Genomic DNA, 15,987 nt, shown 5'->3' with positions numbered 1-15,987 from the left:
TTTTGGATACATGTTTCTTTATCAGATTTGTGTTTTGTGAATATTTTCTTCTAGATTGTGGCTTACCTTTTGTTTTTCTTAATAACACGTGAAGTAACATTTATGGGAGGCCACTGTTTTGGAGCAAGCTCCTGCACAAGGTACCAACGGACCAGACCAAACCAAAATGGAATCGCTAGTGCAAGGTGCCACGTAATCAAAGCGAACTTAAGAGACAGGCCAGTGTGCTAAAACACAAAAGATTCACGGCAGCCAACAGAAGGGGCCCTGTCCACCTAGGCTGGCATAAGGAAGCCCCCTCTGCTTTAACCCACACAAACAAATGCATCTGAAATAACCTGATGCCAACCAATCGCTTTGTGCACTACGCTGTTTCCCTGTTCCTGCTCAAGCTACCTTACAAAACCCGGCTGCTGTGCCACGCCGGTCGGGGTATCTCCCCAGTTCACACGTGGGGTCCGCCCCTAACGGCCGCCTGCTCGCGCCCTCCTCCAGAGGCCGGGGCTTGCCTGACCCGCGCGCGCGCGCGGCTGGGGGCAGCTTTCCGGCATGTTGCGAAGCCCCGGCCGTCTGCGCGTGCGCGAGACCCGGGCCTGGCCTGCCTCTGGGCGCCCGTAGTGATCCCGTCTTCCGCTCCGCAACCGGATTCCGACGGGTAGCGTGCTGTGCCTCGGACCCGGGAAGGCTGGCTTCATGAGTATAGTGCATTCTTTTTTTTTTTTTTTTTTTTTTTTTTAGACAGAGTCTCGTTCTGTCGGCAGGCCGCAGTGCAGTGGCAACCTCCGCCTCCCGGGTTCAAGTAATTCTTCTGCCTCAGCCTCCCTAGTAGCTGGGATTACAGGTGTGCGCCACACGCTTGGCTAATTTTTGTATTTTTTGGTAGAGACGGGGGTTTCGCCATGTTGGCCAGGCTGGTCTCTTAACTCCTGACCTGAAGTGATCAGCCTGCCTCGGCATCCCAAAGTGCTGGAATTATGGGCGTGAGCCATCGCGCCCGGCCGAGTATCGTGCATTCTTTATAGAAATGAGGGGGAAATAAGCATTATGGAAAGCGCCTAGCGGAATGTCAAGCACATAGTAGGTACTCAGAGTCTGTCAGCCAGCGCGAAACGTCCGCAAAGCAAAGCGTGTAAACACAGGCCCAGAAGCCGGGGAGCTTGCAGCCCCCATAGACGCTGGGATCACCACCCCCTCTGCCCTCGGCGTCTCAGGGGCGCCCTCTGCCGGCCCACTCTCCCTGTGCACGTGCACGAACCGCGGCGCCTTCGCCTCCCTTCTTATTTGTCCCTGACCGTGCGCCGTCCAAGGGTCCATTGGTTGCCATAGAGACCGGCGAGCGCTGTTCCTGTGAGCGCTGAGGTGCGAGCAGCTGCGACCCTGGGCTCCTGGGGACCTGAGCGTCATGTCTTTCCGCGACCTCCGCAGTAAGGAAGCCCTGCGCCCCTGTGACCTGCGGGTCTTCCAGAGATTCAGGGCTCCCGCCCGCTAGGTCCCCTATGTAGGCGACCGCTGAGGCTTGCGCCGCCAGAGCCTCCTTTCGGGCCTCTGCGCCTCAGGGAACGCCTCTGACTCGCGGCTACAACCCCGCCGAGTGCCCCAGGCCCTTCTTAGGTCATTTCTAGCGAGGATGGAAAGTTCTTTGTCTGCCACTGGCCGCGTTTGGCTCAAAGCGCTGGAAATGTGGCTAGTGCAGATGAATAACTGAATTTTTAAGTGTAACTCATTTCTATTTGTGTAGCTACCGTATTGGAAAATGCATAGATAATTTAGAGACTATTTTTTGAGTTGGATTAGCTTAGCGCTTAGAAAACCGAACAGCAGGCCAAGCTTGGTGGCTCACGCCTGTAATCCCAGCACTTTGGGAGGCCGAGGCGGGCGAATCACCTGAGGTCGGGAGTTCGAGACCAGCCTGACCAACATGAAGAAACCCCATCTCTACTAAAATTACAAAATTAGCCGGGGGTGGTGGCAGTGGTGGCGGGCGCCTGTAATCCCAGCTACTCGGGAGGCTGAAGCAGGAGAATCGCTTGAACCCGGGAGGCGGAGGTTGCGGTGAGCCGAGGTCGGGGCATTGCCCTCCAGCCTGGGGGACAAAAGCGAAACTCCATCTCAAAACAAACAAACAAAAACAAAAAACCCCAAACCAAAACAAAGGAAAAAAACAGCGGCGAAACCGATGAGAGGGGCTGCCAGGGCCTACTCTGTGTTATGGCCATCATTTCATTTTAATCATCTGAACAACTGTGCCGCCTGCATCTGGAAGTGAGGAAACGGGCACAGAGAGGTCAGGTAACTTGGGCAGGTGACACAGGCGATAGGAGGTGGCACTGGGGATTGAATTCAGGTTGCCTGAACTCCAGACCTCCTGAACTCCGTCTGCATCCTTTCTGCAGGGCTGATGAGAAGGGAGCTCGAATTCGTTTGCTAAGAGGGTGGGGAAGTGGAAGAATGAGGCTAAGAGTGTTGGTTACGACCGCGCACAGTGGCTCACACCTGTAATCCCAGCGCTTTGGAAGACTGAGGCAGGCGGATCACTGAAGGTCAGGAGTTCAAGACTAGCCGGGCCAACACGGTGAAACCCCGCCTCTGCTAAAAATTCAAAAAATTAGGGCATGGTGGTGTGCACTTGTGGTCCCAGCTACTTGGGAAGCTGAGACAGGAGAATTGCTTGATTACTGGAGGCAGAAGTTGCAGTGAGCCGAGATCATACCACTGCTCTCCATCCTGGGCGACAGAGTGGGACTGTCTTAAAAAAAAAAAAAAAGGAATAGTAGATGATTGCCAATTTGGTGTGATCTTAGGGGTCTCTTAAAGAGCCAATTTTCTCACCAAATTGCTGGTGCCTGAAATTTTAGCATTAGAGATTACGCCTTGGGTTATGAATTGCTCTTTTCTACAATGTAAAAATAGGAAAAGGCATTACCTTTTATCCATACAGCCACTGAGCACCAGAGTGTGAATCCTGTCCTCTGGGGTTTGAAGGTTTTTGGTGGCCACACATCATATAGGATGAGTGTCTCCTCCCACATAGTTTTTAGAGAGGCCAGCACCCTGCCAGGGGATGTAGAATGGGGTTTTGTTGTGAGGAGCATACATGGAGATTTCGGAATATTTTGACCTTAAATTAATGCTCTGCAGTTGTGCGTTGTATGGTAAGGATCTTACTCAAATTAGTCTCTATTTTGACAATAACACTGCAGCATTAACAGAACTTGAGTAGTACCTAGTGGTCAGAAGAATTTAGGCAGTGCCTTACTGTGTGAAGGAAAGGCTGCTCTGTCGCCCAGGCTGGAGTGCAATGGTGTGATCTTGGCTCACTGCAACTTCTGCCTCCCAGGTTCAAGCGATTCTCCTGTCCCAGCCTCTCCAATATCTGGAATTATAGGTGCCCGCCACCACGCCCACCTAACTTTTGTATTTTTATTTTTATTTATTTATTTATTTTTGAGATGGAGTCTTGCTCTGTCGCCCAGGCTGGAGTGCAGTGACACAATCTTGGCTCACTGCAAGCTCCGCCTCCCGGGTTCACGCCATTCTCCTGCCTCAGCCTCCCGAGTAGCTGGGACTACAGGTGCCTGCCACCACACCTGACTAATTTTTTTGTGTTTTTAGTAGAGATGGGGTTTCACCGTGGTAGCCAGGATGGTCTCGATCTCCTGACCTCATGATCCGCCCGCCTCGGCCTCCCAAAGTACTGAGATTACAGATGTGAGCCACTGTGCCCAGCAACTTTTGTATTTTTAGTAGAGGTGGGGTTTCACCATTTTAGCCAGGCTGGTCTTGAACTCCTGACCTCAGGTGATCTACCCTTCTCAGCTCCCAAAGTGCTGAGATTATAGGCATGAACCACCCGCGCCTGGCCTTTTTTTGTTTTTGTTTCTGAGACAGGGTCTCACTCTGTCACTGAGGCTGGAGTGCAGTCACATGATCTCAGCTTACTGCAACCTCCTGGTTAATAGCTGGGACCACAGGCATGCACCACCACACCCAGCTATTTTTTTTTTTTTTGATCTCCGTATTCACATTTCCCAGAAAACAGTTACAGAGTCTTTGTGACTTTGCTGTTTCCTATGCTCACACTTTTTCTTCCATTGTCTTGCGAAGTCTGACCTGTCTTCTAGTACCTGGGTAGGTTAATTGTGAACATTGATGGAACATTTTGAACATGGATCTTCAATAAGAGTGCAGACAGACCTTAAATAACCAGGAAGCACACTGAATGTAAATCTTGGTACATCATGGGAGCTCAACAATGTTTGTGGTGTTCATTTCCAAGTCCTGCTCTCTTGAAAGCTCTAATGCTTTTCCTGAGGTGACCCCAACCTATGGATCAACAAGTATTAGTATTACTATTTCTTTTTTTTTTTTTTTTTGAGACGGAGTCTCGCTCTGTCACCCAGGCTGGAGTGCAGTGGCCAGATCTCAGCTCACTGCAAGCTCCGCCTCCCGGGTTTACGCCATTCTCCTGCCTCAGCCTCCCGAGTAGCTGGGACTACAGGCGCCCGCCACCTCACCCGGCTAGTTTTTTGTATTTTTTAGTAGAGACGGGGTTTCACCATGTTAGCCAGGATGGTCTCGATCTTCTGACCTCGTGATCCGCCCGTCTCGGCCTCCCAAAGCGCTGGGATTACAGGCTTGAGCCACCGCGCCCGGCCTCTTAATGTGTTTTGTAATAAATCTAAACATGGTTATGTAGTTCAACCACTGTATTTAAGATTTCCCTAAATACATGGCAACTGATCTTTAAAACTTGTGTTATTTGGGTCCTATATGCTCACTAAAATTTAAAAAAAAAGAACTCAGAAACACGAATGTCATGCTACCGATTCCCCTCAGAAATAACCACTGTTAACATTTTAAATTTTTAATCAGCTGAGTTTGAGTCAAACCACTGTTGACATTTAAAAATACTTTTTCTGCATGACATTTTATAAGGACAGGTGTTTCTTACTTTTAGCAGTAAAAAGAAATGAGATATTAAAGAGAGAAATGAAATTCACAGCTAATCCCTCAATTCTATTTTCATGTATAGCCATCCACTTCTCCCATTGAACTTACATGCTTTTTAGGTAGCATTTTTGTTATTTTAAATTTTATCTCTTTTTTACGTTCCCTTGTAGAAAGTTGACAGATAATCCCTAAAGCTGTCAGTAGGCTGGAAATAAGAAGGAAAAGTAAAGACAGTATCTAAGTTAACAAGTAGTTGCTATGTGACAGGGAACTGAATGAATTGTATTTTTCCTTGGACAGATTTCACAGAGATGATGAGAGCCCTGGGATACCCTCGACATATTTCTATGGAAAATTTCTGTACACCCAATTTTGGACTTGTATCTGAAGTACTTCTCTGGCTTGTGAAAAGGTTAGAACTGCACTTTATGGACGTCTAAGAGTGAATATTGGATTTTATTTGTTAGTCACCTAGAAAACAGGACATAGTTGTGATGCTGCAAAAGGACGAGTTGTTTGAGTTCGACAGACGCAATTGTAATCTGTTAAAACGTAGCTGTGGGCCGGGCGCGGTGGCTCAAGCCTGTAATCCCAGCACTTTGGGAGGCCGAGACGGGCGGATCACGAGGTCAGGAGATCGAGACCATCCTGGCTAACACGGTGAAACCCCGTCTCTACTAAAAAATATACAAAAACTAGCCGGGCGAGGTGGCGGGCGCCTGTAGTCCCAGCTCCTCGGGAGGCTGAGGCAGGAGAATGGCGTAAACCCGGGAGGCGGAGCTTGCAGTGAGCTGAGATCTGGCCACTGCACTCCAGCCCAGGCGACAGAGGGAGACTCCGCCTCAAAAAAAAAAAAAAAAAAAAAAAAAACTTAGCTGTGGCTGGGCACAGTGGCTCGTTCCTATAATCCCAGCACTTTATAATCTCAGGAATTCGCGACCATCCTGGTCAACATAGCACGACCCTGTCTCCACACACAAAACAACAATTAGCTGAGCGTGGGTGGTGCACACTCATAGTTCCAGCTACTCAGGAGGCTGAGGCAGGAGGATCACCTGATCCCAGGAGTTTGAGGCTGCAGTGCCACTGGTCATGCTATTGCACACCAGCCCGGGCAGATTGAGACTGTGTTTCAAAAAAAAAAAATCAGTGGAGTTTAAAATATGCTGTGGGAGAGGGAAATATACCAGGAAGTGGTGAAAGGAGACTGACTATTCCTCAGTAGGGTGCTGGGCCAGGCTGCTCTTCAGCCCCTCACTGCAGAGTGACAGGGGCCTTTTTGCACATTCTAATCAATACGCTGGATTAGAAATAATGTAGGTTTCTTTTTCTGTGAAAAATTGAATATGATATATGATTCAGGGTTGGCAGCTTTTTCTGTTAAGGACCAGATAATAAACATTTTACCTTTTGCTAAACATAAAATTCAGAGACTGCATACGATCTCTATTGTGTCTCTTCTTTTTCTTAAAATGTGAAAAGAGTTCTTAGCTTGGAGGCTGTACAGGTTGGAGGCTGCAGTCTGCTGACCCCTGGTATCAATACCTTGAAGAAAATAACTTTGTCAACTCTGCTGCCGCTTAGAGCTGACTAATCAGCCCTAGCACTGATCTCTGAGTCAAGGGCTGTCAGCCGGGGTAGCAGTTCTGATTAATTTCATGACATTTCGAGGTCTGAGAGAGATTTAATTTTATAAGCTGAGACCCACGTTTAGTTTTTGAAATCTTTTGTTCTTAGGTGGGGATTTACTCCCTTGGTATTTTGGTTTTACTTTTGAAGTTTGCATTGATCTTACTGTCACACTTGGGGACTTGGAGAGCTTTGTTCCAGACCTGCTGTCCTCTCAGTTGCCCACATTCTCTTAGTGGACTTTCTCTTTGATTAACCTGTGCTCTCTCCTCTTACCTCTCTGATAGGTATGAGCCCCAGACTGACATCCCGCCTGACGTGGACACTGAACAGGACCGAGTTTTCTTCATTAAGGCAGTTGCCCAGTTCATGGTTAGTGGACACTTATTTTGTGGAGTTGTAAAATTAAGTAAACTAGAAAGGATGGCTCCTCGTTAGGGCTACTTTCAAACTGAGTAATTGAATTTTTCTTTCTCTTTTTTTTTTTGAGATGGAGTCTCATTCTCTCGCCTAGGCTGGAGTGCAGTGGCGCAATCTTGGCTCACTGCAACCTCCGCCTCCTGGGGGTTCTCCTGTCTCAGCCTCCTGAGTAGCTAAGATTACGGGCACACACCACCACACCTGGCTAATTTTTGTGTTTTTAATAGAGACTGGGTTTCACCATGTTGGCCAGGCTGGTCTCAAACTCCCATCCTCAAGTGATCCACCCACCTTGGCCTCCCAAAGTGCTGGGATTACAGATGTGAGCCACCATGCACCTGGCCTGAGTTTGCTTTCTAAAACCATTCCATTGCTGGGTTTCTATGGCGCCATTTCACCAGCGAAGTTCTTTTTGTTTGTTTGTCTTTTAATTCATTATTTGTTAAGAATTTTGTTTATGCCAGGCATGGTGGCTCACGCCTGTAATCCCAGCACTTTGGGAGGCCGAGGCAGGCAGATCACGAGGTCAGGAGATTGAGACCATCCTGGCTAACAGGGTGAAACCCCGTCTCCACTAAAAATACAAAAAATTAGCTGGGTGTGGTGGCGGGTGCCTGTAGTCCCAGCTACTCGGGAGGTTGAGGTAGGAGAATGGTGTGAACCCGGGAGGCGGAGCTTGCTGTGAGCTGAGATCGCACCACGGCACTCCAGCCTGGGCAACAGAGCGAGACTCCATAAAAAAAAAAGGAATTTTGTTTCTTTATTTTTGACTAGGTAACATATTTCATGGCTCACAAATTGAAAGTAGGCTGGGCGTGGTTGTTCATGCCTATAATCCTAGCACTTTGGCAGGCCAAGGTGGGAGGATAGCTTCAGTTCAGGAGTTTGAGAATAGCCTGGGTAATGTAGTAAGATCCTGTCTCTACAAAAAATAAATTTAAAAAAAAATTAGGTGGGCCTGGTGACATGTGCCTGTAGTCTCAGTTATTTGGGAAGCTGAGGTGGGAGGATTGCTGAGCCCGGGAGGTTGAAGCTGCAGTAAGCCATGATCATGTCATTGCACTCCAGCCCAGGTGACTAGAGTGAGATGCCATCTTTAAAAAAATTAATTAATTAATTAAAAACATTATGTGACAAAATGGAGTAAAATGACTTTCTACACTATCTGCCCTGGGCGGAGTTCTATTCCAAATAATCACTATTTTAAATCTCTTCCAGAGTGTGTGTGTGTGTGTGTGTGTGTGTGCACAAATAAAAATTTTTTTTCCTTTATTTTACACAAATGGTACTGTATACTACTTGATGTACTTACCGTACACTACAAGGTGTTTAGCATCTTGTTTTACCTAATGGTATATTTTAGAGAACTTTCCAAATACATATATAATTTCCTCATTCTGTTTACACCTGAGTGGTATTGTTTGCATGGATAGGCCATAATTTATGTAATTTATATAGGTAGGCTTTTAGGTTGTCTCAAGCTTTGCTGTTTGAAACAATGCTATAATAAGTAACCTGTACATCTCATTTTGTTTGTGTTTGAGTGTGTCCCTAGAATAAGTTCTTATATTTGGAATTGCTGGATCAAAAGATACGTGCATTTGTAATTTTGGCGTCTTTTACCAAGTTGCTTTCCATCAAGATTGTCCCGGTTTATATACCCACTCACAATGTTTGAGTCACTTGAATGCTTACTCTTATTAGGTTGTATCCCAGTTGTCAGCAGAGGCATTTTCAACTTACCTACATGGGATTTGGTGTAGACATTACATGGAAAGGGCCCTCAACTTTTTTTTTTTGATCTAAAAATAGGCCACCAAGGCACATATAAAACTCAACACTAAGAAGCTTTATCAAGCAGATGGGTATGCAGTAAAAGAACTGTTGAAGATCACATCTGTCCTTTATAATGCTATGAAGACCAAGGGGATGGAGGGCTCTGAAATAGTAGAGGAAGATGTCAACAAATTCAAGTTTGATCTTGGCTCAAAGGTAAGGACAACGAAAGCCTTGTAGTGAGCGACGGAGCATTGATTTCTTGAACTCTGAAATGGAAGGAGTCTGCTACAGCTCCACTGCTTTTCTTCCTCCTCAACTGAGCTGTTTGTCAGTTTTGTGTTCATCAGCATTTGGATAAAGGCAAATTCACAATCCAGCAATTCAACTATTTATTAAAAGCTTAGTATTCGTCAGGTAGCATTCAAGCACTGGGGATACAGTTGTGAACAAAAAGGACAGAAATCGTCTGTGTCTGCTCTTTAGTTGGAGGAGTCAGACTGTGAACAATAATGTAAGAGGGGTGGAAGGTCAGATGCAGTGCAGTCTGCGGAGAATAATAAGCTGGGATGGGGATGGACGCTGCCCGAGGTGATCTTAAATAGGGCGATCAGAAAGTCCTCATAGATTGTATGGTGTTTCCAGCAGAGATCTGAGGGAGGGAAAGAGTGAGTTGTGCAGTTGGCGGGTGGTGACACGGTGTCTCAGGATGAGAATTTGTTTGGTGCTGGGTACAGTGACTCACTTCTGTAAGCTAAGCATTTTGGGAGGCTGAGGTGAGAGGATCCTTTGAGGCCAAGAGTTTGAGCCCAACCTGGGCAACATAGTGAGATGCCATTTTTACCAAATAAAGAAGAAAATTAGCAAGGCGTGGTGGTGCACACTTGTGGTCCCAGCTGCTCAGGAGGCTAAGGTGAGAGGATCTCTTGAGCCCAGGCAGTCAAGCCATGTTCAGGCCACTGCTCTCCAGCCTAGGCAACAGAACAAGACCTTGTCTGGGGGAAAAAAAAAAAAAGAATGTGTTTTGTGTGTCTGAGAAAAAGCAAGGAGGCAATGTGATGAGGGTTGGGAGTGACAGACCCTCTAGTGCCTGGGAAGGCCCTGAAAAGCCTTTGCCTTTGCCTCTGAGGTGGGAATCATTGGGATCCGAGCAGAGTCTTCTATGCTTATTTCCCATCCAAAGGGTTGCTCTGGCTGCTGAGCTGCCATCAGACTGAAGCGGGAGGCAGGGCTGGAAGCAGTGAACCTGTTTGGAGAGTGAGGGGTGACCATGGCTTTGAGCAGAGTGGTGGTGGGAGAGGTGCTGTCAGGTGTCAGGGAGCCACCACAGCAGCAAGCCAGAAATAAAGGTTAAGCCTTTAGTTAAGCCCAAGGCCTCAGAGCAGGAGACCTAGAAATGAAGGCCCCGGGGCTGGGAATGTACCTAGGAGTATGGCCACTCAGGGTGCCTGAAACCACAGTGCGATGGCCGAGCTCCAAGTCTGGTGCAGGGAAGAAAGCTTCCCCTGTGAGGCCTGCTAGGTGAGGCCTTGTTATTGTCTATGGTTGGGCTTGAAAAGTCACACATATATGTTTAGTTTTGTTTTGTTTTGAGACAGAGTTTCACTCTATCGCCCAGGCTGGAGTGCAATGGCACGATCTTGGCTCACTGCGCCTCAGCTTCCCAGGTCCAAGAGATTCTCCTGCCTCAACCTCCTAACTAGCTGGGATTACAGGCGCACACCACCACGCCCGGCTAATTTTTTTTTTTTTCTTTCTTTTTTTGAGATGGAGTTTCACTCTTGTTGCCAGGCTGGAGTGCAATGGCACGATCTCAGCTCACCCCAATGTCTGTCTCCCAGGTTCAAGTGATTCTCCTGCCTCAGCCTCCTGAGTAGCTGAGATTACAGGCATGCGCCACCACGCCCGGCTAATTTTGTACTTTTAGTAGAGTCAGGGTTTCTCCATGTTGGTCAGGCTGGTTTGAACTTCGAACCCTGGTGATCCGCCCGCCTCGGCCTCCTAAAGTCCTAGGATTACAGGCATGAGCCACTGCGCCCGGCCTTGTATTTTTTTTTTTTAAGTAGAGATGGGGTTTCACCATGTCGGCCAGCTAGTCTCAAACTCCTGACCTCAGGTGATCTGCCTGCCTCGGCCTCCCAAAGTGCTGGGATTATAGGCATGAGCCACTGCGCCTGGCCTCACACATGGGTTTTTAACCAGGAGCGACACTTGTCAGCAGAAGCGTCTAGAGATTGGGGCATATTTTGATGGTAGATCTCATGGGAAGAGGCGTGGGTTGAGAGTAAGCCAGGTGCTACAGGCAAGGTCTTGGGACAGACGTGTGGCAGAGCTTGCAGAGCTCGTGGGTGTGTTCCACCTCTGTGCTGTATTCTACGGGAACCACTGGCCACATGTGGCGAGCACAACTGAGGAACTGAGTTGAGTTCTGCGTTTTCTTTAATTTTTAAGTAATTTAAGTGAAAATGGCCACATGTGGCTAGTGGTTACTATATTAGACATCACTGCTCTGAAGTTTTTTATGTGAGCCCCTGGAAGGATGAAGTTACCATGTACTGAAGCAGAGGAGGTTCTGGACATGCTCCATTTGCCACGCCCATTGGCTGTCCAGGTGGAGATGGTGCGCAGGTAGCTAGTATGTGAGACTAGAGCCCAGGGAAAGCCCAGGCTGGATCTGGAAGCTAGGGGAGGAATCAGCACACAGATGGTATTAAAGCCGTGTGGGTAGGAGCAGAGCCAGCAGAAAAGACAGGGGGTCCCGGGATGAAACTGACTCGCTTCACTGTTGAGAAGCAGAGGTGGTGACAGACTCCTGCAAAGAAGTTTGGGGATGTGCTGCTCGGAAGGGAAGAAAAGCAGCTAGAGCCAGAGCAGGCTGGATACTGGAGGACTAAGGAAGAGGGAAGCAAGCTATCAAAGCCATCAGCTGCGAATGAAGAGGGAGAGTTGTTGCTAGTGGGTCGAAAATGAGAGCCAGAATGTGGGGATTAGTTGAGTCCCCACTCTTACTGTCCAGGAGAGAGGGAGAGTGAGCAGAGCAGGGAGACATTTACGTTTGGGCTCATTAGAAGAGTTAGCATATTCCAGGAAGAGGGGGTGACACGTGCATCCTAAGAAGCCTGTGCAAAGGGATCGGTGCTAAATCCTCATTGTGCTTGTCTTCACCTTCCTGGCAACAGCTGCCCCTCTGTGGAGCCCAGAACCATTGTAAGTCCTTAGTGGGTGCCACCCCATTTGAACCTCTCCAAGCCTGTGGAGGAAAGTCTGAGGCAGAGAAGGAGGACAGGGGGGTACAAAACGCAGGCCGTCAGGCTGCTGCAAGAGGATGTTTGTCTCTCAGGCTGTCCCTTCATGTGGTCACTCTGCTGCTGCCGGATACCCTCTACTGTGACAGAGTCCAAGTAGGAGGCATGTGGGCTTTCTCCCAGCCATGCCCTCCTGGTTGGGGCTTCAGTTTGACGTGACATTAGGTTTTTTGGAGCGACCTAGGCATCCTGGAATTGGTCTCTTTAGTACTTAGATGATCATTTCTTGAGTGTATGTCCTGCAGCCTATGAGCGTGTGACTGGGGAAGCACATGTTTGTGGTCACGTGTCCCAACCAAAGGTAGGAACTGATGTGAACAGGCTGGTGGTCAAGTGCATGTTAAAAATCTGGCTGGCTGGGCACGGTGGCTCACGCCTGTGATCCCAGCACTTTGGGAGGCCAAGGTGGGTGGATCACCTGAGGTCAGCAGTTAAAGACCAGCCTGACCAACATGGGGAAACCCTGTCTCTACTAAAAATACAAAATTAGCCGGGCGTGGTGGCACATACATGTAATCCCAGCTACTTGGGAAGCTGAGGAAGGAAAATTACTTGAACCCAGGAGGTGGAGATTGCAGTGAGCTAAGATCGCGCCATTGCACTCCAGCCTAGGCAACAAGAGCAAAACTCCGTCTGTCTCAGAAAAAAAAAAAAAAAGAAAGAAATCTATGATTGGCTGAACATGGTGGTTCTGCCTATAATCCCAACACTTTGGGAGGCTGAGGTAGGAGGGTCACTTGAGGCCAGGACTAAGTTAGAGAGGAGCCTGGGTAACATAGCCAAGACCCTATCTCTATTAAAAAAAATCTGTTGCTGAGGTTTCTGTTTTTGTTATTTTCCTTCCAGATTGCAGATTTGAAGGCAGCCAGGCAGCTTGCGTCTGAAATCACCTCCAAAGGAGCATCTCTGTATGACTTGCTCGGCATGGAAGTAGAATTGAGGGTAAGCATTCCAATACTTCCTTAACTATGCGGATTTTCTCTTCAAGGTTTTCTTTTTCAATTCTGTTTCTTCCTTTTCAGTTCTGATTTAATGAAATACACCTGGTTAAATGAGCTAATGTGTGGAAAGGTGATACAGGATGTTAGATGCCCTTCCTGCTTCTGGTGGGCACTGGTCTACATTCATTCATTCATTTATTTGAGACGGAGTCTCACTCTGTCGCCCAGGCTGGAGTGCAGTGGTGCGATCTGGGCTCACTGCAAGCTCCGCCTTCCAGGTTCACACCATTCTCCTGCCTCAGCGTCCCGAGTAGCTGGGACTACAGGCGCCCGCCACCACGCCCGGCTAATTTTTTTGTATTTTTAGTAGAGACAGGGTTTCATCATGTTAGCTAGGATGGTCTCGATCTCCTGACCTCGTGATCCGCCTGCCTCGGCCTCCCAGAGTGCTAGGATTACAGGCATGAGCCACCGTGCCCAGCACTGATCTACCTTTAACTTCTTGTTTAGTAGTGGCAGCTCCATGGCATGTGACTGAGCTGTCCTTGTTGTGCCCTGGCAGACTTTGTTGGTCATGATGCTTTTTTCTGGTGTGCCCTGCTTTAGCATTCTTCTCAAAAATGATCTTCTGAGCTTGCAGTTCCCAGACCTTGCTATCCAATGCAAACACCTGGGGACCTCTAAAGACTTCTGAAGCCTGTCTTTAACTCTGGGGTCCTTGTTATGGAATGTGACCTGGGCACTGGGAGTTTTCAGATTCTCCCGGGTGATTCTAACAGCAGAGTTGGGGACCAGCGATCTTTGTGTCACTTCCAGTCAGCTGAAGTTGATGTTGCAATGGAGACTGATTTGATTTGCAATCCTTGTTGCTGCCAGTGCCAGCCAAGAAGTATGTGCCATCACCTACATTTAAGCAGCTATTTAAGAGTAGAGTGGTGTTTATTTTTTATTTTTAAAATTTTGTTATTTTTTTTGAGACGGTCTCACTCTGTTGCCCAGGCTGGAGTGCAGTGGCTCAATCTTGGCTCACTACAGCCTCCGCCTCCCAGGTTCAGGTGATTCTCCTTCCTCCGCCTCCCAAGTAGCTGGGATCACAGGTGTGTGTCACCACGCCCGGCTAATTTTTGTATTTTTAGTAGAGACAGGATTTCATCATGTTGGCCAGGCTGGTCTCAAACTTCTGATCTCAAGTGATTTGCCTTCCTCAGCCTCCCAAAGTGCTGGGATTACAAGCATGAACCCCTGCGTCTGGCCTAGAGTGGAGTAGTGTTTAATCCTTACCTGTAAAGATTTATGGCATTTGGGCCAGGCGTGGTGGCTCACGCCTGTAATCCTAGCACTTTGGGAAGCCGAGGCGGGCGGATCACGAAGTCAGGAGATCAAGACCATCCTGGCTAATACAGTGAAACCCCGTCTCTACTAAAAATACAAAAAATTAGCCAGGCGTGGTGGCGGGCGCCTGTAGTCCCAGCTGCTGGGGAGGCTGAGGCAGGAAAATGGCGTGAACCTGGGAGGCGGAGCTTGCAGTGAGCGGAGATCATGCCACTGCACTCCAGCCTGGGTGACAGAGCAACACTCTGTCTCAAAAAAAAAAAAAAAAAAAAGATTTATGGCACTTGAAGCATATGTGCTCAATCTACTGCTTAATTAAATGAATTTCTTTCATTCACTTCCTATCAGGAATGCCAGCCATGGCTTCTCTCTCTCACTGCCTTGCCTATGTTTGACATACCCTGGGAGCAAACCGGAAGTGGAAGTCTGGGGAAGAGGGGCTTAGGTGCCAGGTTGCTATGCCTGCTCATCATATATTGACCTGGCAGTTGCCACCCGATGAAGTGTGGTTGGCAGAATGAAACTGCCACTGACATCTTCTAGCTAATTCAGATGATGAATAAGGCACCTCCAGGCTTGCCCCTGTTCTGTTTCTAGTGCAGTGGTGTACATATGTCTGTGTGTGTCCCTAAGAGACCCAGAGACAGGAGCTGGCCACTTGCTGATTGCCACTAGAGCTGTGGCATCACTGTGAGACTTCACTTCCATCCCACAGGGACTCTTTCAGCACCATCCTGTAAAGAATGATGAAGTAACCAGTGGCAGAACTGTTCCCAAGGAAACCAAGAGACCCTGAATGTAGTACTTTTCAAATTCTGTACGTAGTCATGATCCGAGGAAGATCCCCTATCCAATGTTTGTTTTTCTTTCATTCAGTCAACATTTACTGAGGTGCAGCCCCAGTCACAGGCAAGGCACTGAGTTCTGCCTCCTTGACTAAGTCCTCACCCTGCCCTCAGCCGTTCCCACCAGCATGTGCAGGTGCACCGTGGAAGAAAGGAAGCACAAGACGCGTTTTGACACAGTGCTCTAGGAACCTTGTCTTACTCCGTTCAGGCTGCCGTCACAAAACACAATAAGCTGAGTGTGACTTGTAAATAACAGATTTGTTTCTCACGGTTCTGGAGATTGGGGAGGTCTAGATGAAAGCACTAACAGATTCAGTGTCTGGCGAGGGTATGTTCCTAACAGATGTTGCCTTGTTGCTGGTTTCTCACATGGCAGCAGGGGTGAGGGATCTCCCCAGGGTTTCTCTTATGAGCTAATCACCTACTAAAGGCCTCACCTCTTAACATCATCACATTGTGGGTTAGAGTTTCAACATACGAATTTTGGAGTCACGCAAACATTGTCTCTGGCAAACCTCATAACTATATCCACATTAAAATCCCATGTCTCAGAAGTTTTCAGCACTGATGTGATAGTCACAGATGTCTCCCTTGATTGGTTAATGGTTCATGCTAGGGGCAGGGCCATGGTAACTGTTCTTGTCGGTTGTGTTTGTTAGTGATAGGCAACTGAGAGGGACTTCATCCTAAGAAAGATGATAGAGGCTGGCAGGGGATCCTGACAGCAAGTTGAACTGTGCTTAGTTTGGGTGTCACCTGGACAGAATGCAGGTAAAGAAGCAAATT

At 48.0% G+C, this 15,987-nt stretch overlaps 1 protein-coding gene across 6 annotated transcripts in view; it reads left to right on the top strand.

Annotated features, from left to right (window-relative positions):
• The first annotated feature begins 1,280 nt into the window (after positions 1-1,280).
• CLUAP1 (clusterin associated protein 1) overlaps positions 1,281-15,987 on the top strand; it is a 42,788-nt gene continuing 28,081 nt past the window's right edge. For 3 of the 6 annotated variants that reach the window (XM_010376043.2, XM_030924717.1, XM_010376042.1), the window contains exons 1-5: positions 1,281-1,424; positions 5,251-5,362; positions 6,867-6,951; positions 8,812-8,991; positions 12,927-13,022. In XM_010376043.2, coding sequence (XP_010374345.1) covers positions 1,403-1,424; positions 5,251-5,362; positions 6,867-6,951; positions 8,812-8,991; positions 12,927-13,022 — 495 coding nt within the window. In that variant the 5' untranslated portion in view covers positions 1,281-1,402. Of the gene's footprint in view, positions 1,425-2,172; positions 2,290-4,056; positions 4,129-5,250; positions 5,363-6,866; positions 6,952-8,811; positions 8,992-12,926; positions 13,023-15,987 lie in introns of those variants that run through there. The other 3 variants (XM_030924715.1, XM_030924716.1, XM_030924714.1) reach the window with 3 other exon arrangements.

This window comes from Rhinopithecus roxellana, chromosome 20 (genome assembly GCF_007565055.1).
Source record: "Rhinopithecus roxellana isolate Shanxi Qingling chromosome 20, ASM756505v1, whole genome shotgun sequence".
NCBI classification, from domain to species: Eukaryota; Metazoa; Chordata; class Mammalia; order Primates; family Cercopithecidae; genus Rhinopithecus; species Rhinopithecus roxellana.
The sequence above is the reverse complement of the archived record's forward strand: the minus strand, read 5'-3'. Positions and strand labels throughout refer to the sequence as shown.